The sequence below is a fragment of the Oncorhynchus gorbuscha genome, linkage group LG19, assembly GCF_021184085.1.
Source record: "Oncorhynchus gorbuscha isolate QuinsamMale2020 ecotype Even-year linkage group LG19, OgorEven_v1.0, whole genome shotgun sequence".
NCBI classification, from domain to species: domain Eukaryota; kingdom Metazoa; phylum Chordata; class Actinopteri; order Salmoniformes; family Salmonidae; genus Oncorhynchus; species Oncorhynchus gorbuscha.
This window is the reverse complement of record NC_060191.1, coordinates 36,138,359-36,163,989: the sequence shown is the minus strand read 5'-3', so window position 1 is coordinate 36,163,989 and position 25,631 is coordinate 36,138,359. Positions and strand designations below refer to the sequence as shown.

General features: G+C 43.4%; 1 protein-coding gene across 2 annotated transcripts; it reads right to left on the bottom strand.

The window, feature by feature from the left end:
- Positions 1-165: 165 nt before the first annotated feature.
- On the bottom strand, positions 166-20,552 carry tmprss4a (transmembrane serine protease 4a). 2 transcript variants are annotated; one of them, XM_046313830.1, is made up of 13 exons: positions 20,176-20,552; positions 7,964-8,018; positions 7,659-7,802; positions 7,151-7,303; positions 6,506-6,632; positions 6,135-6,254; positions 5,071-5,114; positions 2,986-3,148; positions 2,488-2,654; positions 1,985-2,080; positions 1,707-1,849; positions 1,352-1,501; positions 166-1,186 (listed from the first exon to the last, which is right to left on the bottom strand). In XM_046313830.1, exons 3-13 carry the CDS (start codon positions 7,768-7,770, stop codon positions 1,175-1,177), a joined length of 1,287 nt encoding a protein of 428 aa, XP_046169786.1. In that variant the 5' UTR covers positions 7,771-7,802; positions 7,964-8,018; positions 20,176-20,552; the 3' UTR covers positions 166-1,174. The 2 variants fall into 2 exon arrangements, with proteins under 2 accessions (XP_046169786.1, XP_046169785.1); XM_046313829.1 differs by lacking the exon at positions 20,176-20,552 and adding an exon at positions 15,745-16,294.
- Between the last annotated feature and the right edge of the window lie 5,079 nt (positions 20,553-25,631).

Here is a 25,631-nt window from a genome sequence, read left to right as displayed (position 1 = left end):
TTATTGTCGTATTTGTGTCTGTCTGTTGCTGAGGCTGTGGAGTAAACTTCACTGTAACTACTGTCTTGTAACATCCCCATATAGCCAACTGGATGACTCAGGCTTTACACGTCATGAATACGGGGTTTAATCATTACAGACACATACTTCCGAGACATCCAATTCCTCAACGTTCATCCCAATCTGATCATTTATTTAACACAGGCATCCCATTATAAAACATACCAACAACACGTGCAATACAGACATTCTGATCCTACACAGACAACAACGTCTGCGGCGTAATACAATATGTACAGCTATACAAAGAAAGGAAATGTTCACAATGTCAACAACAACAAAAGAAAACACACACGTCATTAATCAGAACCTTTGCAAATGTGCATATTGTAGGGATTATTCCAATTGCACACTGGAAGTCTATTGGCAGACCGCGAAGAGGTCTGACCACCTGAAAGTGAATCCATGATGGGATTTACAGCACGGTATTTCGATGAGACTAATGACCCCTCCATTGACATATACTATGAAGAGAGGTTCACGTCACGTCACAGCACCCTTACTCATTTAACATTTGGTAAAAATGCACATTTTCAACTGCATGGCACGTAGAATTTATCTAGACATGTTGTCACAAAGACATTTCACCCACCCTTCTCGCAACCTCGTTGACAAAGAAAGACGGCAGAGGCACTTGGTGAGAGTCCTGTCTCAAGTGCTCAGCCATGTGAAAAGCCCAGGCTTCGTCCCAAATGGACCCCTATTCCCTTCACAGTGCATCACTTTCACCCGAGTTTTCTGATCAAAAGTCGTGCACTTTAAAAGACAATAGGGTGCCGTTTGGAACGCGGACCCAGACCGACTGTCGCCTTTAAGCGACCGTTTTACACTGCCACGTCAGTGGTCCCTGAGATACCTCAAAAAAATGGCACAAGCCACTCCGTGAATAACCTGTTATAGTAAATAAGGAGTGTAGTGTGTGTCCGTGTGTGTTTGCGTCCGTGCGCTTTTGTGCCTATGTGTGCGTGTTGGTTTGAGTTATGTATTGTTGTAGGGGTTTTAAAATTGCACTTTGAAGAGGATTCCTCTTCTATTCCCATGACAGAGCTCTACGTAGATCCGCTGAAATCGGGTAGCCCAACGCGATAGAGCCTCTGGGTGATGGTTTGAGGCTTCAAGGGTTTTTCTAGAAGAATAAGGTACACATGGTCAAACCATTACATTGTGTAAAACACACTATCAGGGCAGCAGCATACCTCATCTAGACTTTACATAGAACAAAGTGCAAATAAACACTATTGAAATGCACGAGCTCCTTGCCTCTCCTGTGTGAACAGACATATATACATACCTCCATGACAGTGTGGATCCAGTTGAGCATATCGTCCACGTTACAGTAGACCCCTGGTCGACCCTCTCTGGCACAGCCGATCCCCCAGCTCACCACCCCCACCAGCTGCCATTGTTCTGACAGGTACACAAGAGGACCACCACTGTCTCCCTACAACACATGACCCAACAATGGCATTAGGTACACCGGAATTACACACTATACACATATGGCAACTGCCAAAGTTGAGGGTGGATACTCGATCGAGTGTCACAACGTCTTCCTCCGTTTTGTTTTCTTACTGGAACATGTTCACGCCAAAATCTATCTTAGTCTCTCTTCTGTTTTTCCTCAAAGCGAACATTCCACTTCGTACCTGACATGCGTCCACTTTGCCCTTCAGGTAACCAGCGCAAAGCATCCTGGGGGTAATTGAGGAACCGTAGACAGTGGGACTGGAGCACTGAGCGCTGTCTATAAGGGGAAGGGTAGCCTTCTGGAGGACAGGAGACACTTTACCTGAGAGAGAAAAGGTGACAGAGGGATGAGAAGGAGAAGACGAGAAAGTGACTACTAACACCTGGAGCATGTGTGCTTGTTGGATAGAGATGAAGAGGGTGATAGAAAGGCAAGTTTTGTTTGCTCTGTGCTCACCCTTCTCCTCCAGGTAGCCCCAGCCTGTCACCGTCATAGTGTCTCCTGCCTTCAGTCCCAGGTTCTTAGGGGGCAAACACACGGGCCGACGAGAGTCTAGTGGAGGAAACAGAACTTTAATGACATAAATCAAACACAGTCTACTCTCATTACAGTCTAAATATACAGTATTTCCCTAGAGGGATGTCCCATGCTGCAAGACTCATTGAAATTGACATGTTGATAAATTGGCCACTAGAGGTCAGAATCTACCATGAATGCATTCTCTCTTCCTGGAATCGAACTGCTTTTAAGAGTAGATATTTCCATGTCATTATGTACTGTTTTAGCATTCATTTTTGAGAGTGCTGGGAAATGTTCTTTGTGTTTAAGTTAATTCAAAACAAGAATAGGTGGATGTGGGCTTTTGTTATGTCTAGCCTTTGAGAAACCGGGAACTGTCCAGCAAATTCAGTACCACAGTCTGTGCGTTGCTAAAATGTCACGTTGGGGAAGTGACATACTTCCTACAGTGATGGGTTTGGTCAGCCTCATCATGGCCAGGTCGTAGTCGTTGCGGGCTGCGTTGTATTGTCCGTTCAGTATGATCCGGTCTACATATGAGCCTCCCAGGGTGCCCATGTAAGTCCTCCCAGACACCACCTGCCAGCGACTCAGCTCTTTCTTACTACTGTAGGACCAGGAGAGGGAAGAGGTACAGGGGTTAACAGCAGGACCTCCGTCTCTAGATGCTTAAGCATAGTATACGATTGCTTACTTTAGGGGAGTTTCCACATTGGATGGTCAGAGTTAAATCGCACACATTCTAGGGTGTATGTGATTTTACATTTTTGTAATTTAGCAGACAGCAATTAGGGTTAAGTTCCTTGCTCAAGGGCACATCAACGCATTTTTCACCTAGTTGGGCTCAGGGATTTAAACCAGCAGCTTTCCGGTTACTGGCCCAATGCTCTTAACCGCTAGGCTACCTGCCACCCTATTGGGTGTCCAGTGGTACTGACCCAGAGAAGCAGTGCGCTGCTGTGACGACCCAGCGCGGTGACACCAGTGACCCTCCACAGGTGTGTTGTCCGTTCTGCTGCAGGCTCACCTGCCACGGCCACTCTTCTATAGATGCATCCACACCCCCCACGATACGGTCCGATCTCCCCCGCACTCCACAGTCTGACACACACACAGGGGAAAGACAGTTTAGTAAAGAACAGAAGTTGCCTTGTACACAAAGGTTGTTTGACGATAAAATGTAGAATTGGCAGTGGGGTAAAACGCTAATTAGAACTTTGGCAGTTAGCGTTGCTACCTGTTAGTTAAGTAACACACTCAATCTAGCACGGACCCTTTACAAAGTGGCTTGTTGCTTGGATCCTGTCATGTTTGCCTGCACTCTCCACCGCTGTCGGAGATGGAGATTGTAGTCCGAACCTATCTGTCTGTCTCTGTGTGTCAGTCTTTCTGTTGCTATCTCTTGTATAACTCATTTCCTAGAGAACTTGGATGATGAATATCACTCAAGTCTTTTACCAATGATCAGTCGGGGGGAAAGATTGGGGGAGTCCAGTAGAGTGGGAGAGGAAGGTGACATAAAGTGCATTCGGAAAGTAATCAGACCCCTTGACTTTTTCCACATTTTGTTAGGCTAAATAGTTTATTTTCCTTATCAATCTACACACAATATCCCATAATGACAAAGCAAAAACAGTTGTTGTTTTTTTACAAATGTATTACAAATAAAAAACAGAAATTTCACATTTGCAGAAGTATTCAGCCCCTTTACTCAGTACTTTGTTGAAACACCATTGGCAGCTATTACAGCCTGTAGTCTTCTTGGTTATGACGCTACAAGCTTGGTACACCTGTATTTGGGGAGTTTCTCCCATTCTTCACTGCATATTCTCTCAAACTCTGTCAGATAAGATGGGGAGAATTGCTGCACAAATATTTTCAGGTCTTTCCAGAGATGTTTGATTGGGATCAAGTCCGGGCTCTGGCTTGGCCACTCAAGGGCATTCAGAGACTTGTCCTGAAGCCACTCTTGCATTGTCTTGGCTTAGGGTTGTTGTCCTGTTGGACGGTGAACCTTCACCCCAGTCTGAGGTCCTGAGAACTCAGATTTTCATCAAAGATCTCTCTCTATTTTGCTACGTTCATCTTCTCCTCAAACCTGACTAGTCTCCCGGTCCCCGCAGCTAAAAAACATCCCCACAGTATGATGCTGCCACTGCCATGCTTGACTGTAGGAATGGTGCCAGGTTTCCTCCAGACGTGTTCGCTTGGCAATCAGTCCAAAGAGTTCTATCTTGGTTTCATCAGACCAGAGAATTGTTTTTCCATGGTCTGAGAGTCCTTCAGGTGCCTTCTGGTAAACCTTCAAGAGGGCTATGATGGTCCTTTTACTGAGGAGTGGCTTCCATCTGGTCACTCTACCATAAAGGCCTGATTGGTGAAATGCTGCAGAGATTGTTGTCCTCCTGGAAGGTTCTACCATCTCCACAGAGGAACTCTGGAGCTCTGTTAGAGTGACCATCGGCTTCTTGGTGATCTCTCTGACCAATGCCCTTCTCCCCTGATGTCTCAGTTTGTCCAGGCGGCCAGCTCCAGGAAGAGTGTTGGTGGTTCCAATTTTATTCCATTTAAGAATGATGGAGCCAACTGTGTTCCTGGGGACCTTCAATGATGCAGACATTTTTTGGTACCCTTCCCCAGATCTGTGCCTCGACACAATCCTGTCTCGGAGCTCTACGGACAATTCCTTCAACCTTGTGGCTTGGTTTTTGCTCAGAAATGTACTGTCAACTGTGGGACCTTATATAGACAGGTGTGTGTCTTTCCAAATCATGTCCAATCAATTGGATTTACCACAGGTGAAACAGGATGCACCTGAACTCCATTTTCAGTCTCTTAGCAAAGGCTCTGAATACTTATGTAAATAAGGTATTTGTTTTTTATTTTTAATAAATGTGCAAAAATGTTTTCAGGTTTGTAGAGTATTGTGTGTAGATTGCTGTAACGTGACATCAAGTCAAGGGGTCTGACTACTTTCCGAATGCACTGCAGTGTGAGGCTGGGCAATAGAGGCAGAGGCTTACCGGAGCAGGTCAGGGAGATCACGGATCCTGAGTTACACACCTGGCTGGAATCAAACAGAGAGGGGAATTCAACACACAGTACATACACACATCCCATGTGGTGTGCATAGAAACACATTCAAAACGCGATTACCAAACATCATAGGTCGACATTGAGACAGATTCCAGAGTTAATCTTCAGTGTTGGTTTAGTGTCAGTCAGACATCACATACTCGTACTTATTGTTTCCTCTATTTACGGAAACAAGGACGGGGAACAGAAACTACTAAATGGTTTGTGTCAGAAAAACAGAGAGCATTGCACAGTCAGAAACACTCATCGAGAGAGAGAGAGAGAGAGAGAGAGAGAGAGAGAGAGAGAGAGAGAGAGAGAGAGAGAGAGAGAGAGAGAGAGAGATGACTGTAACGTGTACGCTGGGAGTTGGAGAGGGAGTATGCATAACAATGACTCGGTTGTACGCGTCACAAGTAGAGAGAGAGACAAGAAAGGGAAGCAGAGGAAAAGAAAAAAAGAGGACCTGTTTTTCCAGTTCCTTTGGCTGTTTTAGAGTAAACAGACATGGTGGTGCCATCCAATCTGTCATGAGTGGCATTCATGCCTTCTATTTGGCCTAACTAGCCATCTTACTACAAACAGTGGCAGGGGGATGGGCGTGAACCAACAGAAACATAGTGAACAGTGTAACTGTGATGCAGGCATAGCTGCATGGTCAATATTGTCATTGACTTTTAGTCAACTTTTATTTTACAAGGCAGTTCAATAAAGAACAAATGACTGTTTACAATTATGGCCCGGCGAAAATAAGACAAGTACCATAAGAGAAGTACAGACAGAAGTACCCAAAGTGGGGAACATTCATTTAGACCTGTTTCAATTCTCCATTTATTAAGATAATTATCCAACCGTATTTGCTACCAAGGAACTGTGTATATTTGTACTGATTCCGTTCTCCTTTCTGTTGAAACTAAATCTCACAGCTGGAAAGTGTCCGAGTGAGCGTCAGAACACAGTAGAGTCACACCACGGTAACAGGCTCAATTACCACCCGTCTTCTAATGCTTACCGGTCAATGACAGTCTGGTAAATGGGGGTGGTTTCGGCTGCGACCCTGACCCCTGAGAACGGTCCTGTCTTCAGGGACGAGGACAAGTTCCTCACTGAGATAGTGCTACTGACGGGTTTACTGTGGGAACGAGTGGAGACGGAGAGACATTTTAAAGACATTTAAGAGAAACTGAATATGTTAAGGGAGAAACTGTAGCTAAGCTGCTAGGTGAGCAGTGAGTGAGTGAGTGAGTGAGTGAGTGAGTGAGTGAGTGAGTGAGTGAGTGAGTGAGTGAGTGAGTGAGTGAGTGAGTGAGTGAGTGAGTGAGTGAGTGAGTGAGTGAGTGAGTGAGTGAGCGAGCGAGCGAGCGAGGTTGGGAGGAGACCCACTAGGTGTAGCCCAGCTGTTGACAGGCTTTCTCTGTGTGTTGCTGGGTCCAGTCCTCACTACACACACTCCTCCATCCTGTCCCGGCACTGTAGATCTGGAGAACACTCTGCTCAGAGACCAGACGCACTGCACAGAGAAATGGAGAGAGAGAGAGAGAGAGAGACAAAGAGAGAGACAAAGAGAGAGAGAGAGAGAGAGAGAGAGAGAGAGAGAGAGAGAGAGAGAGAGAGAGAGAGAGAGAGAGAGAGAGAGAGAAATAGAGAGACAAAGAGAGAGAGACAGAGAGATAGACAAAGAGAGAGAGAGAGACAGAGAGAGAGTGTGAGTGAGTGAGTGAGTGAGTGAGTGAGTGAGTGAGTGAGTGAGTGAGTGAGTGAGTGAGTGAGTGAGTGAGTGAGTGAGTGAGTGAGTGAGTGAGTGAGTGAGTGAGTGAGTGAGTGAGTGAGTGAGTGAGTGAGTGAGTGAGTGAGTGAGTGAGTGAGTGAGTGAGTGAGAATAAGAATGAGAGGAAACATATAGAAGTGACACAGAGACAGATGTATAAAGATGTATAGATGGAGTGGTGTGTGTGTGAGTACCTGTCCGTGTGTGTGTGTGTACATGTATGCATGTTTGTGTGTTTGTGCATGTGTGTGTGTGTTTACCTGGGAAGGTAGTGTTGACCGTCATGTTGGTCACACAGGTGAGCTCGTCCTCTCCTCCTGAACAGTCCGCCATCCCATTACACGCTTTGTCCAGGGGAATGAACTTCACCGACCGGAAGCAGAAGAAGTACTTACTGTTGATCAGCTGTGCGACTGGGGACAGAGTGGAATGGAAGGGGGGGGGTGAAAGGAGGAGAGAGTACAGAAGACAGATACAGGTTCTTGAAATAATATGGTTTGGCGACTGAAATGAAACATTCACGCTTCTGTTTGATTGTGAATCATTGAGCATTTGCACAGAGGGGGTAAAGTACTAGTATGTCTTGTGTTAGCAAAGGTTGGGGAGAGGGTGCAGAGGTGGGCTTGAGTCCCAAACGGCACCCCATTCCCTACATATTGCACTACTTTTGACTGTGCTACTCTTGATCCCTATGGGCGCTCCGCAGCAACGTAGGGAACAGGGTGCCGTTTGGGATGCAGTTATGATGGGTGTTGAAGCTGGACTCACTGAAGTATCCAGCCGTGACCAGGATCCCCAGCACTACCAGTACCATCAACACGGTGATCAGGACCCTCTTCCTCGACGAGGACTTCCCTTTCTGGGAGTTCGGCGCCGTCATGAGTTTTCTTTTCCGACCAGGCCGCACTACCACTGAGAGAGAGGAAGACAGAGACAGAGCAATCAGCATTTTGTAGCTATTTCAAACGTAGACACGTGCAACTAAAGCATAATTGGACAGTATTACATTGCATAGTATTCAGTACTTGTGCAATACCATTTCAAAATGTATCAATTCCACAACAATGGCTTACCTTGTTGTCTAGGATTTAATGGTCTATTGCTTTCTTCAGCGAGCCAGGTGTCAGTCTGGAGAGAGAGAGAGAGAGAGAGAGAGAGAGAGAGAGAGAGAGAGAGAGAGAGAGAGAGAGAGAGAGGACAGTGAATGAGAATCGTACTGTGCTCAGTGCAGAATGTGTGACAGTGTGTACGAGTGTGAGGTTCTAGGGCCGAGAGAAGGGGAGGCATGACAGATTGGACCAGGAGCACACACACGGAACACAGTGGTGCCTCCCATCACGAGGTTGTGTTTGACTGTCACTCCTAGTGCTGTGGGCACAATTCCAAGGCCCGGTCGGACACAGAGACAGAGACAGTCATATGACACAGGCTCAGGTGTGGCTCTCTGCTCTTTGTGCAGTTGCTTTGCGCTGTTCGACTCCACTCCATTTAGGGACAATCGATCTTAAATGGTGGAGCATGTTATATACACACAGTAATACAATGAGTCAAGCTATAGATGACTTAATTCAAGTTATGTAATTGACAGCTCTGCCCCAGCTTTACTGTTCTCTAAATGACATTGTGTTCATGATTATAGAATTGTTCAGTTGTAGAGCAACGCAAGTACCTGCCATCATAGCTGTCATGAGTCATAAGTCATTACCCCGGTGGATGAAACCTGCTGACTGGTGAAACAACCGTCACGACCGTGAAAACAACAACATCCCAAAGAACCAATGACAGGCCTCTCAAGCAGTCTGTTAGGTATCTACAGTTACTGGCTGTTTAGTCAGATCTCTCCAACTGGCGGCACAAATACTGTACAAATCTGTCACCAGACTAATACACTGTGTGTAAAGTCTACGGTCTGTCACCTGGTCCTTCATGACACGCTGAGCAACAGCGAACCCAAGTCCTGCTGAGACTGAGGCTGTCCTAATATGGGCCCTACCCTCCCCCTCCCCCATACAATACGCCATCCCGCAGATATGGAGGGTCATACTGACGGAGGGACAAGGAAAGTGGTTGCTATAGCGAGGGACAGGGCTCTTAGTGGCTGGGTAAACACAGTGCTTACCTGCTGCTGGTCTTCTGTATTTACACTTCTGTGCTTTTGTTTACAGATTATACCATTAAACCCCAAATCCAAAATTACTTCTTTTAGTTGTTTTATTGGTACAGTGGCTTGTGAATGTATTCACCCCCTTGGCATTTTTCTTATTTTGTTGCCTTACAACCTGGAATTAAAATAGATTTTTGGGAGGGTTGTATCATTTGATTTACACAACATGCCTACTACCACTTGCAGATGCAAAATATTTTTTTTGTGTGAAACAAACAAGAAATAAGACAAAAACAAACAGAAAACTTGAGCGTGCATAACTATTCACTCCCCCAATGTCAATACTTTGTAGAGCCGCCTTTTGCAGTGATTACAGCTGCAAGTCTCTATAAGGTATGTCTCTATAAGCTTGGCACATCTAGCCACTGGGATTTTTGCCCATTCTTCAAGGCAATACTGCTCCAGCTCCTTCAAGTTGGATAGGTTCTGTTGGTGTACAGCAATCTTTAAGTCATACGACAGATTCTCAATAGGATTGAGGTCTGTGCTTTGACAAGGCCATTCCAAGACATTTAAATGTTTCCCCTTAAACTGCTTGAGTGTTGCTTTAGCAATATTCTTATTGTCATTGTCCAACTGGGAAGGTGAACCTCCGTCCCAGTCTCAAATCTCTGGAAGACTGAAACTGAATTTCCCTGTATTTAGCGCCATTCATCATTCCTTCAATTCTGACCAGTTTCCCAGTCCCTGCCAAGGAAAAACATCCCAAGAACATGCTTCACTATGGGGATGGTGTTCACGGGGTGATGAGAGGTGTTGGGTTTTTTCACCAGACATAGTGTTTTCCTTGATGGCTAAAAAGCTGACTTTTAGTCTCATCTGACCAGAGTACTGTCTTCCATATACATGCCTTTGGCGAACACTAAACATGTTTGCTTATTTTTTTCTGGTCACTATTCTGTAAAGACCAGCTCTGTGGAGTGTACGGCTTAAAGTGGTCCTATGGAAAGATACTCCAATCTCTGCTGTGGAGCTTTGCAGCTCCTTTGGGGTTATCTTTGGTCTCTTTGTTGCCTCTCTGATTAATGCCCTCCTTGCCTGGTCCATGAGTTTTGGTGGGTGGCCCTCTCTTGGAAGGTTTGTTGTGATGCCTTATTCTTTCCATTTTTTAATCATGGATTTAATGGTGCTCTATGGGATGTTCAAAGTTTCAGATATTGTTTTATAACCCCACCCAACCCTGATCTGTACTTACCCACAACTTTGTCCCTGACCCGTTTGGAGAGCTCCTTGGTCTTCATGGTGCCGCTTGCTTGGTGGTGCCCCTTGCTTAGTATTGTTGCAGACTATGGGGCCTTTCAGAACAGGTGTATATATATATATATATATATATATATATATATATATATATATATATATATATATATATATATATATATATATATATATACAGTGCCTTGCGAAAGTATTCGGCCCCCTTGAACTTTGCAACCTTTTGCCACATTTCAGGCTTCAAACATAAAGATATAAAACTGTATTTTTTTGTGAAGAATCAACAACAAGTGGGACACAATCATGAAGTGGAACGACATTTATTGGATATTTCAAACTTTTTTAACAAATCAAAAACTGCAAAATTATTCAGCCCCTTTACTTTCAGTGCAGCAAACTCTCTCCAGAAGTTCAGTGAGGATCACTGAATGATCCAATGTTGACCTAAATGACTAATGATGATACAATACAATCCACTGTGATAGTCTCAGAGGTCCGTTAAAAGCGCAGAGAGCATCATGAAGAACAAGGAACACACCAGGCAGGTCCGAGATACTGTTGTGAAGAAGTTTAAAGCCGGATTTGGATACAAAAACATTTCCCAAGCTTTAAACATCCCAAGGAGCACTGTGCAAGTGATAATATTGAAATGCAAGGAGTATCAGACCACTGCAAATCTACCAAGACCTGGCCATCCCTCTAAACTTTCAGCTCATACAAGGAGAATACTGATCAGAGATGCAGCCAAGAGGCCCATGATCACTCTGGATGAACTGCAGAGATCTACAGCTGAGGTGGGAGACTCTGTCCATAGGACAACAATCAGTCGTATATTGCACAAATCTGGCCTTTATGGAAGAGTGGCAAGAAGAAAGCCATTTCTTAAAGATATCCATAAAAGGTGTCGTTTAAAGTTTGCCACAAGCCACCTGGGAGACACACCAAACATGTGGAAGAAGGTGCTCTGGTCAGATGAAACCAAAATTGAACTTTTTGGCAACAATGCAAAACGTTATGTTTGGCGTAAAAGCAACACAGCTCATCACCCTGAACACACCATCCCCACTGTCAAACATGGTGGTAGCAGCATCATGGTTTGGGCCTGCTTTTCTTCAGCAGGGACAGGGAAGATGGTTCAAATTGATGGGAAGATGGATGGAGCCAAATACAGGACCATTCTGGAAGAAAACCTGATGGAGTCTGCAAAATACCTGAGACTGGGACGGACATTTGTCTTCCAACAAGACAATGATCCAAAACATAAAGCAAAATCTACAATGGAATGGTTCAAAAATAAACATATCCAGGTGTTAGAATGGCCAAGTCAAAGTCCAGACCTGAATCCAATCGAGAATCTGTGGAAAGAACTGAAAACTGCTGTTCACAAATGCTCTCCATCCAACCTCAATGAGCTCGAGCTGTTTTGCAAGGAGGAATGGGAAAAAATTCAGTCTCTCGATGTGCAAAACTGATAGAGACATACCCCAAGCGACTTACAGCTGTAATCGCAGCAAAAGGTGGCGCTACAAAGTATTAACTTAAGGGGGCTGAATAATTTTGCACGCCCAATTTTTCAGTTTTTGATTTGTTAAAAAAGTTTGAAATATCCAATAAATGTCATTCCATATATATATATATATATACTGAGATCATGTGAGAGATCATGTGACACTTAGATTGCACATAGGTGGACTTTATTTAACTAATTATATGACTACTGAAGGTAAATGGTTGCACCAGTTCTTATTTAGGGGCTTCATAGCAAAGGGGGTGAATACATATGCATGCACCACTTTTCCGTTTTAAATTTTTTTCTGAATTTTTTTAAACAAGTTTTTTTTTCTTCCCAAATTTGGACTATTTTGTGTATGTCCATTCCATGAAATCCAAATAAAAGTACATTTAAATTACAGGCTGTAATGAAACAAACTTTAAAAAATGCCAAGGGAGGTGAATCATTTTGTGCTGTATGTGTATACATCAAGCAACATGGTAGTGAGCCATTCTCAAGTGGTATTAATATACAGCGTCCCCTATTTTCAGCAAAACAAAACAACCTCAACTTCGTAGAAAAAGAGAAGTCGGACATACATTGCGTTCAGAAACGTTACAGCCTTATTTGAAAATGGATACAATTGTTTTCCCCCCTTATCAATCTACACACCCATAATGACAAAGCAAAAACAGGTTTTTAGAAATGTTTGCAAATGTATTAAAAATAAAAACTGAAATATTACATTTTCAACATAAGTATACAGACAGTTTACTCAGTACTTTGTTGAAACACCTTTGGCAATGAATGCAGTCTTGAGTCTTCTTGGGTATGACGTTCCAAGCTTGCCACACCTGTATTTGGGGAGTTTCTCCCATTCGTCTCTGCAGACATACTCAAGCTATGTCAGGTTAGATGGGGAGTGTCGCTGCAAAGCTATTTTCAGGTCTCTCCAGAGATGTTTGACCGGGTTTAAGTCCGGGATCTGGCTGGGCCACTCAAGGACATTCAGAGACTTGTCCAGAAGCCACTCCTGCGTTGTCTTGGCTGTGTGCTTAGGGTCATTGTCCTGTTGGAAAATGAACCTTCGCCCCAGTCTGAGGTCCTGTGAGCTCTGGAGCAGGTTTTCATCAAAGATCCCTCTGTACTTTGCTCCGTTCATTTTTCTCTCGATCCTGACTAGTCTCCCAGTCCTGACCGCTAAAAAACATCCCCACAGCATGATGCTGCCACCACCATGCTTCACCATAGGGATGGTGCCAATTTTCCTCCAATCTTGATTTCATCACACCAGAGAATATTGATTCTCATGATTTGAGAATCCTTTAGGTGCCTTCTGGCAAACTCCAAACAGGCTGTCATGTGCCTTTAACCAAGGTGTGGCTTCCGTCTGGCCACTCTACCATGAAGGCCTAATTGGTGGAGTGCTGCAGATGGTTGTCCTACTGGAAGATTCTTCCATCTCCACAGAGGAACTCTGGAGCTCTTTGATTGTGACCATCGCGTTCTTGGTCACTTCTCTGACCAAGGCCCTTCTCTCCCAATTTCTCAGTTTGGCCGGGTGGCCAGCTCCAGGAAGAGTCTTGTCGGTTCCAAACTTCATTTTAGAATGATGGAGGCCACTGTGTTCTTGGGGACTTTCAATGCTGCAGACATTTTTTGGTACCCTTAACAAGATCTGTGCCACGACACAATCCTGTCTCGAAGCTCTACGGACAATTCCTTTGACCACATGGCTTGGTTTTTGCTCTGGCATGCACTGTCAACTTTGGGACCTTATATAGACAGGTTTGTGCTTTTTCAAATCATGTCCAATCAATTGAATTGACCACAGGTGGACTCCAATCAAGTTGTAGAAACATCTCAATGGTGATCAATGGAAACGGGAGGCACCTGAGCTCAATATAGAGTACCATAGCAAAAGGGTCTGAATACTTATGTAAGTAAGGTATTTCTGTTTTAAATGTTGTACACATTTGCAAACATTTCTAAAAATGGGGGGGGATATGTGTGTCAGATAGGCGGACACACTGTGCCTGACTGTAAGCGTCCTATGGCAAAGCCTCAAATGAAGTAACTGCTAGACGTGGGTTTGCGTTCAATTTGCCTTGGAGTTCTTCCACATGTGACACAACAGTAAGACCAGAGATACACAAGTTTACCGAAAAAAGCTCATTTCATATTGATATTTGACTGACATACTGTATAATCTCCCATTATATACACCTCATTTGGACGGCTACAGGGTATGGCACCAGTCTTTCAGTAAGGAAAATGCTTTACTCATTTAGGAAAAGTGTTGAAAGAAAACGGCAGATAAGTGAAAGAGATCGCTCCCGTACGATTAAGCATTAAACACAACACGGGATTGCATGCCTGTGCACACGGACCGTATGGAAATGTTGTGTTGAATGACACACTCACACGCACAGAGACGTGCGAGTGTGTCATTCAACATATTTTATGATTTGCATGAGTCACAGAGACGCTGCTGGTTGGTGGAACTCTGCACGTAGATGTACTGTAAACACAAACGTATCGAGGTGAACATCAGCGGGCTGTGTGACCAGGAAATATGGTTACAAAGAGCGAGCAGAAAGGAGAGAAAGAGGTGGGAGAAGAGGAGGGTGACTATGTGACTATACACATCTTGGAGCTGACAGCTGACTGCCCAGTACCAAACTTAACAGAAAAGCCTGCAAGGTTTCATCAAAGGTGACCAGCCAATATACTGCGCATAGCAAACTATTGAAAACAGAGACTCCTAGTGATTTATAGACCACATATAAACTAGAGGTCACTAACTGCTGGCCCTTCTCTATTCATTTACTCAAATGTGTATCTTGAAGAATCGCCTACTTTGCAACACGATATCTAAAAGCACAACTGAAACCTGAATCAGACAATCTGCTGTATGTCAATGATGACCTCATTGCAAGAATTCAATTTGACAAACAGTTGGCATACACTTACAAGGTGTGGTGGAATAAAATCCCAGAGAGAGAGAGAAATATGCAGAGCGAGACAGAGACACAGAGAGAGAGAGAGAGAGAGAAATATGCAGAGAAAGACAGAGATAAAGAGAGAGAGAGAGAGAAAACAAGAGCGAGAGAGAGGATAAGTTAAATATATAGAAGTGACATGTAGAAAGATGTATGCAGATGTACATGCTTGTGAGGGAGCAAGACAGAGGTGTGTTCAGGTAGTTTAGCCCATTTGGCCCATGCAGTAGAGTAAACACTGGGACTAGACCCAGTTTGCATTTGAGGAAGCACCTAGGGAAGCAGAGCTGGGCCACAGAAGGTTTCACTGATAAAATCACTTGGCATGTTTCACCTTGGCGTATTCAAAGGTGCTCTCTCTCCTTTGCGGATTGCATTTTAACGTGAGAGAGCAAGAAAGGCCTTTAGAGAAGTTACTTGTGAGTTTTAATCTCCAGCAACAAACACACAGACACATTCATGCATACGCACGCAAATGCACGCCAGTTCCGTACACGAACTGATCGCTGATCACTTAGTCTTCCTGGCACCAAGGCACATCGTCTTCCCTACGTAATGCTGCAGGCTGACCACAAAAACTACAGACGTGTACAATCCCAATGACCCGAATCTACGTCTATTTCACACATATCGATCTCACAAGAATCTAGACATTGTCAGAACAGTCGCCTCAAAATGAGACTTTAAAACTTCAACATGGCAATACTTTAAAATGCACTTGAGGATCGCTTTGCTTTGCAAGGGACTATTTGCATATATTACAATTGTTTGCTAAACACACGGACTGTACATTCATAGACAGGTACACATGGCCATGTCATCCAATATGTTTCGTTTTTCTCTAAAGTCTCACCCCTGTGAACCTGTAAACCACTACCGTACCAGTCCACAGTAAGAGCTGAGTGACAGGTGATCGATGCTACTCCACCAGGCGATTGGCCTGATCCCCTATCTTCACAGACGGTGGTCTCCATCTCTACTCACACTCATGGTGCTGAAGTCCCCTCTCAGCTTGCCCAGACTCACAGGTCACAGGGTACAGAGGATGCACTGCCCTTCGGTCTCTGGAGCGAGTAGAACTCCCTTCGACAGTCTCCCTTCCCCTTCGTCTTGTGCCTCCTCTACCTCCACAGTTTTACCTCTCACAACTCTGTGCCGGTCCGTATGGTTGTTCTCTCTTCCTTCTCTCTCTCTCTCTTTCTATCTTTCTCTCTCGCCCTCTCGAAACCCTGTTCTTTGTCCCTCAATTCACTGGCGGCGAAACTCGATCTGTCCTGCAGGCTGCCTAACTTGCCCTGCTGCTGTAAAAGTATGCTGCTGTATTAGCGACTGCCGGTGTGTTCCTGTGCGTATCCGTGCTGCTGAAATCCACAGGGATTTGTTGTGAGTGACCCAACCCCATGCTCGCCAAACAACACCAAACCATTATCTGTAATAGGACACCTTATGCCCTCCTCTCTCTGCATGTGTACTTCCTCTATCTCTCTCCTCACACAAACTAGCTCGACTGATCTGGTGGCGCTATCTCTCTCTTTTTCTGTTCCCCTATCTCTCGTCCATGAATGTATGAAAAAATGCACTCGCACAAATAAGCGCGGACACACAGGAGCAGACACACGCAGACGGGCAAAGACGCGTACACACTCGCATGCACACAGCACCTGGTGTGTGTAGTGAGTCGCCTTCAGGTCAGGGCGTGGGCCAGTCCTGTCCTGTTGTTTTGACTGAATAATTAGGAGTTTGTAGAATCAGTCGTAGTTCCAGTCTGACAATGCTCTCTGAGCCAGAGGACATATGTCTCATAACCCAGGAATGCTTACGTGATCACAATCATATTTTGGGACGGAGACTGTTTTTTCTACTGTAAATCCACTTGTTCAAAAAACCTCCTCACTCGGGGATTTGGCAATCGTATTGCCACAAAAGCTTGATATAATATCCCTCCACCCCTCAGGCTAAGTGTGGCACAGGGGTGACATTTCTGGAAATGTTTTAATTGTGTCACTGGAGTAAATAATCGGTCCGTTTCCTTCTGGGTTCTCAATGTTTCCTTCCTTCCAGTCAATGGTCAACAATAGATCCATTTTTCTTTGATGTCAACTAACAGCTTGCATACTCTAAGTGATTCATAACCCAATAACTTACTTCACTGTGAGCCCGACTGTTTCCTCATTGAACAATGCTAACAAATGAACTCTGACTTCAATACAGATCTGTGGTTTTGTGGTCATGCTACACAAAAGCATCAAGGAGTCATACCCAAGGTTGACAATGTACCCAAGGGATCAACACAGTCAAAACCAGTCTATGTTCGTGCAAATTGCCTGGTTTACTTTTGCAGAACCTATGTGGTCTCGTGTTGTCCGAGAGGTTATGTGAGAGTGAGCAAGAGAGAGGGACAGTTAGAGAGAGAGAGAGAGAGAGAGAGAGAGAGAGAGAGAGAGAGAGAGAGAGAGAGAGAGAGAGAGAGAGAGAGAGAGAGAGAGGACAGGATTAAAGAGAATGGTCCTCTGTTGAGAACAGAAGCTGATTGTAATCCACAATGACCCACGGTGTGACCCCTGGCCCTCTCATCACACTACTGTTTTCCAACTTCAGAACAAGGAAGTAATGCAAGTGCAGAGCTTTCTATTGGTTTCAAAGTTCGCCTCCGTTAAATGAGCCCCGCCGAACCCAAATATCTTCTGAATAAGACGTTAATATGTCAGCAGTAGATAACAAAACGCTGTTCCATAGTACAGTACAATCGACGTGTCACCATGAACTGTTCATAAAGAGTCTGAACGGAGGGAAACAGAGACAGTGAGTGAGGGATGCAGAGCGAGAGAGAGTGTGAATTTGTGAATTTGAATAGTCTCCACAGCAATGACAGTATCTGACAGTGTCAAACCAAAGATGATTTGACTGTCAAAAATACCCAGTCAACATATAGGAGCTATCCAAACCAAATTAGCTGCTTGTGAGTGTTCCTGACCAGTGGATATTTGCATAGCTAAATTACAACAGACACAATTTCCACGAGGTCGATTCATGGGATTTGGACGGCATTTTACAAGTACACTATGTATGCATAGTCTGTACAAAATTGTCTGGGATTGGTTAAATATTATCCAGACTGGCACTGCTGAACTAACGTTACCCTCAGGGCTCTATCTCTGTGTGGAGTGGTTTATTACGTTTGCTTTAGTGTCCCAATACCTAACCTTGAGTATCTCACAATCACTATATTTAAATCTTAGTGCAAGCTCAATCAAAATGGACATTGACCATCCCTCTTACCGAATATAATTTTGATCAATGTTCTCTCCTGACCTGGCGTGGCTTCTATTAAACAGACACACCAAACATCATGAGGTTCTACAGCCATTGTTCACTCTCAACACTGTCATATAGAAATACAATAAAGCCTGCACAAGCAATGGTGCCCCCACATAATTGCATCACATTAAAATGCACAATAATGCACAGCCTGGCCTCATAGACTAGACGTAACATAGTAAATGTAAATCTGGGACACTCAAATTAGTATGATATGTTACGCTTGGTATGGTTACACGAGACAGAAGGTTACTTAATGCAAAATCAAAAGTAGGGTGGTTGGACGGGGTGAATGGGTAGGTGTATAAGTAAACATCTACAGAATAAACACATTCCAAAACATGTATCCTGTTTGCAACAAGGCACTAAAGTAATACTGCAAAAAATGTGGCAAAGCAATTCCCTTTTTGTCCTCAATACAAAGTGCAAATCCAATACAACACATTACTGAGTACCACTCTCCATATTTTGAATGGGTATGTCATGTTTTGTCATTTATTATCTTGTCTTGTCCCTGTGCTTCCCATTCTATTCGTTTCCCTCTGCTGGTCTTATTAGGTTCTTTCCCTCTTTCTATCCCTCTCTCTCCCCCTCCCTCTCTCACTCTCTCGCTCTCTCTTCTCTCTATCGTTCCGTTCCTGCTCCCAGCTGTTCCTATTCCCCTAATCATCATTTAGTCTTCCCACACCTGTTCCCGATCCTTTTCCCTGATTAGAGTCCCTATTTCACTCCTTGTTTCCCGTACCTGCCCTGTCGGATCCTCATTTATAATTCACCGTGCTGTGTTTGTGTATCGCCCTGTCGTGTCGTGTTTTCCTCAGATGCTGCGTGGTGAGCAGGTGTCTGAGTCTGTTTGGTTCAAGTGCCTTCCCGAGGCAACCTGCTGTTCACCTGCTGTTCAAGATCGAGTCTCCAGTTTGTCCTCGTCATTTCGAGTGAAAGTTGTGTTTTTTTGATTGTATTTACTTTACTGGATTAAAGACTCTGTTTTCGCCAAGTCGCTTTTGGGTCCTCTTTCACCTGCATGACAGGGTAGGTGTATAAGTAAACATCTAACAACCCAAATGTTTTGTATTCATCAAGGACAACTTTAGCATTTTAGCTAATTACCACTTTTAGCTACTTTGCAACTAACCCTTCCCCTAAAGCCTAACCTTAACAATTGAACCTAACTCCTAACCCTAACCTTAACCCTAACCTTAACATTAATCAGCCACACAAATTGGAATACGGAACATATCATACATTTTGTAAATTCGTAACGTTTATATGAATTGAAATTCATAAAATATTGAACGAATTGCAAATCGTAACATATCATACGAATTGTAATTGTAACATATCGTACAAAATGGATGTACCGTATGTACCATACGAAACATAACATATCACAATAATTGGAGTATCCTGGATTTCATTTTACTATGTTACGTCAAGCCCTGAGTCCAGGTTGCAATACACAACAATACACAACACAACATGGCTTATTGAACCTCATAGAGCCTATTGACGTACCGGTGCATCAATCTAAGTAACATAATCAAAAGATCCCCATCAAAATCTGTCAGTTTACGTTAGAAATATCTGCAATCTGTGGCAGCCTTCTGCATTTGCGTGGGAGGTGGCTGAGCTACAGCGGTGTTTGTCAGACCATGAGACGTCCCAAAAATGTGTCTTCTCACAAAAAACATCTGTAGTGTCCGAACGATTTGGCCTACAGATTATTGTGTCCATTCTATGGAAAAGGGGGACTGTCAATAACACGACCCCCACAAGTGTGAAGGTAACCGGTACTATATTAAAAAATAATAATAATGCCTACCCCACTGTATATATATATATTCCTGAGCTTTCTTATATTTCCTAAATATAGGACAAACACTTCAAGACCTTATTCCTCATTATTTCTTTTTTGACTGTCTTTTATGAATGTGCTATTCAACACATTTCTATGGGCTATATATTTAATAAAATACGTTTTGATAATTATTTGCATACCTACAATTCAAAAATCAAATAGCTAAATGATCTTAAAACAAGATGGTCATTCCACGGCTTAGAATCGTAAGAATTAAATGATCAAATTGTGTCACTTACATGAGGTTAACCAGATTACTATTGCCTGTCAGTCTTTCACCCTCGGTCCTAATCAGGTAGTCTCTGGTTGTTGGAGTTGGTGTTTGCCTGGTGGTCTTTAGGGGTCCACCTGGATCCGTATAGTAGGACTGCAGAGGTAGAAGTGAGGCTTTGAATATGCTTGCACTTCTCCACACCTCCTCTGTCCCTTTGACTACAATGTTGAATATAACGTTTTTACATGCCAGAATCTACTCTCTCTTCCTGCTTCCTTCCCTCTCTCCTTGTTTGTGTTGCTCAAGCCTGCCTACCTAGGGAGAAACCTTCATTTTATACCATCCCACCTCTCTCTCTCTCTCTCTCTGTTGAAAAACAAAACATATTCAGACTCGTTTCTGGTCAGTGTGTTGTGTCCTCTCACTCTCACGTTACACATCACCTCCTGTCTGAGTGCTTGGAGGTTTTGGATATAAGGAAGCAGTTCAGGGAAAATCCTGCTCTGTGAGGAAGATTTCAAATGGAATTGGATCGATAACATTTTAAGTTGTCGAACATCAAGGTTAAAATAGATAACAGGCAGGTCATGCACGATGCTCATACTCTCTCTGTGAAGCTTTACACAGCGGTGTAGGTGTATGTAGTAAACGGTCAGACCCCTACCCCCGATACCAACACTATTGATCAGTAACTATGGGCTCAGAGATGGGAACACAGTCTCAATAGTCTCATTTAACAGTCGTCAGCTCTGTGTAAATGCTGTGTCGACAGTGCCTTGTCTTTTTGTTACACATTTTGTTGTGTTACAGCCAGAATTAAAAATGTACTAAATGTAATAAAATACTGTCACAGGCCTAAATACAATACCGCACAATGTCAAAGTGGAATTCTGCCCCCCCCCCCCCCCAAAAAAAAAAATTAATAAATAATAATAATACAAAATGTAAAGCTGAAGTTTCTTGAGTCAATAAGTATTCAACCCCGTTGTTATGGCGACCCTAAATAAGTGCAGGAGTAAACATTTGCTTAACGAGCCACGAGATAAGTTGCACGGTGTCACACCCACCCTGATCTGTTTGAACTGTTTTGTAGTTACCGCCATCCCCCTCCAGGTTTCGCCCATTTCCCCCATCTTCCACTGTGCATTTACACCTGTGTTTTCTGTTTGTCTATTGCCAGTTTGTCTTGTCTCCTCAGGCTTGTATGTAAACGGCTTTAAAACAGTTGCAGAGTTTAATGTCTGTGATAGGAGAAAACTGAGGATCAAAAACATTGTAGTTACTCCGCAATACTAACTTAATTGCAGTGGTGTAAAAAGTAGCCAATTGTCATACTTGAGTAAAAGTAAAGAGAAAAGTAAAAGTGAAAAGACTCCCAGTAAAATAATAGAGTATGAGTCTAAAAGTGTTTCGTTTTAAATATACTTAAGTATCAAAAGTAAAAGCATAAATAATTTCAAATTCCTTATATTCAGCAAACCAGACCGCACAATTTTCTTGTTTTTACATTTACATTTACGGATAGACAGAGGCACGCTACAACACTCAGACATAATTTCCAATCAAAGCATTTGTTTTTAGTGAGTCCGGTAGATCAGAGGCAGTAGGCATGACCAGCGATGTTCTCTTGATAAGTGCGTGAATGGGTGCATTTTTCTGTCCTGCTAAGCATTCAAAAGCACACAAAAAATATATGTAGTAAAAAATACATTATTTTCTTTTTGAATGTAATGGAGTAAAAGTTGTAAAAAAATATAAATAGTAAAGTAAAGTACAGATACCCAAACAAACTACTTAGGTAGTACTTTAAAGTATTGTTACCTAAGGACTTCACACCACTGCCTAATTGACAGAGTGAAAAGAAGGAAGCCTATACAGAATAAACACATTCCAAAACATGTATCCTGTTTGCAACAAGGCACTAAAGTAATACTGCAAAAAATGTGGCAAAGCAATTCCCTTTTTGTCCTCAATACAAAGTGCAAATCCAATACAACACATTACTGAGTACCACTCTCCACATTTTCAAGCATTGTGCGGGCTGCATCATGTTATGGGTATGCTTGTAATTGTTAAGGACTGGGGAGTTTTTCAGGATAAAAAAGAAACATAATGGAGCTAAGCATGCAAAATCTTAGAGGAAAACCTGGTCGTGTCCTCATTTTGCCAGAAACTGGGAGAATAATTCACCTTTCATTAGGACAATAACCTAAAACACAACGCCAAATCTACACTGGAGTTGCTTACCAAGAAGCTAGTGAAAGTTCCTCAATGACCGAGTTACAGTTTTGACATGAATGATCAACTACCAATTTGACAGAGCTTGAAGAATTTTGAATTGGCAAATCTTTCACAATCCAGTTGTTGAAAGCTCTTAGAGGATTGCCCAGAAAGAGTCACAACTGAAATTGCTGACTCAGTGGTGTGAATTCTTATGTAAATGAGATACTTCTGTATTACATTTGCAATACATTTGTAAAAACAAATTGTCCTAAAAACACGTTTTCACCTCGTCATTACGAGGTATTGTGTGTAGACGGGTCGAGAGAGGAAAACATATGTCATCACTTTTGAATTCAGACTGTAACACAACCAAATGTGGAACTAGTCAAGGGTCATGAATACTTTCTCAAGGCACTGAATATCTCCTGGGCACTGAATGGGCTCGGGGCTTTGTGTGTAATCTATATTTGTGTGTCTTTTGTGGTTGACGGGAACCAGTTTATTGAAATCATTCATTACACGGCCTCGGTTTCGTGTGTCTTTCAACCCACCTTTCTCCATTATTATTGTATGTCATACTTATCACATTGTCTTACCAAAACATCTCCTTCCTGGTGTGAGGTAAATCACTACTCTCCCTTACTGGCAGCCGTGCCTATCTTACCCAGAAATGAGCCAGAAGGGGAAATGCTCCGATGATTAGCATGTAGCCTAAGAGTCTTCCTGAGGGGGAACCGTTACCTCATTCTCAAGCTCGTCTCTTCACCCTTTCTATCCCTCTTCTTTCTATATCTATCCTCCCACTGTGCTCTACTGAGCAGCTCTTATTAGCAGAGGCAGCTGTGGTTGCCAAGGAGAATACAACGCCACCAAGGCAATAAAACACAAAAGACTATGAATTAATTTTCAACTCTTTCCAATGGTGTTGTGCAATGATTACTCAATCATTTGGGCCATGCTCAAGGAAGGATGTGATGATCACACAGCATTGGGGATCATTCTCGAAAGCTTCATGGGTTTGGTGAGTCGGGGTTGGTGACACAAAGGTTCCGCGGAGACAACACAGACAGGAGTAAAAGAAGACAGGAAGTTAACGGAGACAGGACTTTTGGGTTGAATTGTTTGGGTACAAATAAAAAATAATTTTAAAAAAAGCTCATAAACACGTGCATGAAAAGTATCTGAGATCCCCAAAATGCATGTGTGTAGGTGGTCAGCATAGGAACTTGGTAATGAGGGGTTAAAGCCCTCTCCTCTTTGGGAAAACCTTCATTCATTACAGGGGTATGAGGGTTATCTCTCCTTTCTCCCCTTTGTGGGTTTAAAAGGAAATTACAGGTATGTGGAAACTCCCACTAGCCCAGGCCTACGCCAATGCAATGCTTCAACTGTGTGGAGCGCAGTGAACAAGTGCACACTTCAGGACAAAGGAGATATTATTGAGATGCAACAACGGAAATTCCGACATCAAATCACAGATGCACAACGTGCAGTATCACAGTCAGCCAGCAGGTGTCTCCCTTACATGGACTGTGAGTAAGGTGGCAGATACACCGCTGTGTGTCAAGCCTACCATTGAAGCCTCTTGTCAACGGAGTGTGAAATGAACAAACCCCAATGCTGCCCTACCCTTAAGACAAATAGTATATGCGAAGAGGATGCTAAGGGAATACATGCATGGGATCATTTTCAAGGCACGTTGTAATGTTCAAATGATTGCGGGCAAGGTGTTTCTGGCCTGAGTCTGAAGGCTACTCACAGCTCTAAGATGGCTGCAACGTTTTTGACATGTCAATACCTCTGTTTCAGTGACGAATTTGTGGTACTCCATTAAAAACAAAAAAAACGTAACGTTTTTAAATGACCGCTAAAAGTGACCTGAACTTTTAGAGTAAGATAATGAATGCCAGATGGCATGGCTTACCCGTTCACATTGTCCCAAGTACGAGAGTGAAACAGAGGACACAGAGGAGAAGGGAGAGAGAATTTCTGCATGTGGTGCCGAATAAAGAGAGTGAGGATCAGGTGATTAAATGTCACATGCTAAAAGAATAAACGGATAAAAGGATAACGATGGACCCGTTCCCAGGGGGATCCTAGCTGCGAAGGAGCTGGGAACGTATCGAGATACACATGACAAAACATTAGAGTCGATTCCCCGGTCCAAGCGTCTAAGGACAAGGGTTTAATAAAGGACACGTGTGCCAAACACGAATCAAGTGATTGACAGACCATTCACGAAAAGGAGAAGAGAGGAGAGGAGCGAGAGAGGGGGACATCCAAAATGAAAGCTTGGCAATTCAGCGATGGAGAAGAAAAATCTAAGCCACTAGCTTCTACTAAAGGAACATAATGGTTCAAATGTTGACTGTGGTGTGTGTTTACTTCCTTTACTACAGTATGTGGCCTAAAGTGCCCAGTATATTCAACTTTATTTCTGCTACTCTTAAAACTTTAAGTACGTTGGTGATTTACTGCTTTTGAGTTGTCAACTCCACAGATGTTTAGTAATACCTGTAGAGTAGCGGAGAGAGAAGTTCCACAGGACACGTCTTTGCACTTTTACTGAGCGTTTCAGATTGTTGGCTAATTGTTCTTTTACCGCTCGAGCACGGAAGCTTGAACTCTCTTGGTCAGGTTTCCGGGATTACACAGCCATTCGTTGAGCTGCTGCTATTGTGTCTGTCACACATTAGCCTTGAAAGCTACTCAAACAAAAACAGGTACATAAACAGGTACATAAACACTTAGCTGCCATCAGCTGATGTAACTCTTCATGTAAAAGTCAAACAGGGAAACATTGAGGGTCTACAGGGATGTACACTGAGTCAACACTGTGAGTGAAGTGTAACTCAGAGTGCGTCCTTCCCCATCTAGAGTTGTTGATGTGGAGATAATACATTTGTTGGGTGGTTAATATACTGCCTGTCCAGTGTTTCTCCTCTCAGACCCTGATGGGAGCTACGAAGATGGTGGTGTTTGGGTGTCAATTTGCTGGTCTTCCCAGCCAACTAATTCCGACCAGATTTAAATGTGACTGGGCTGTGTGTATGTGTGTGTGTGTGGGTGTGTGTGTGCGTGCGTGCGTGCGTGCTCAGCATTTAGCAAATGATTGATTTACCCATTCATCTTCAGACAGCTCGTTCTAAATCAATAAGAAAGCAGTTGAAGATTTGGGTGGTCAGGAAAAAATGATCCGTGACCTTGACTTGACCTTGTGATCGGTAGTGTGTGAGTAAGCAATAATGTACTGTTACT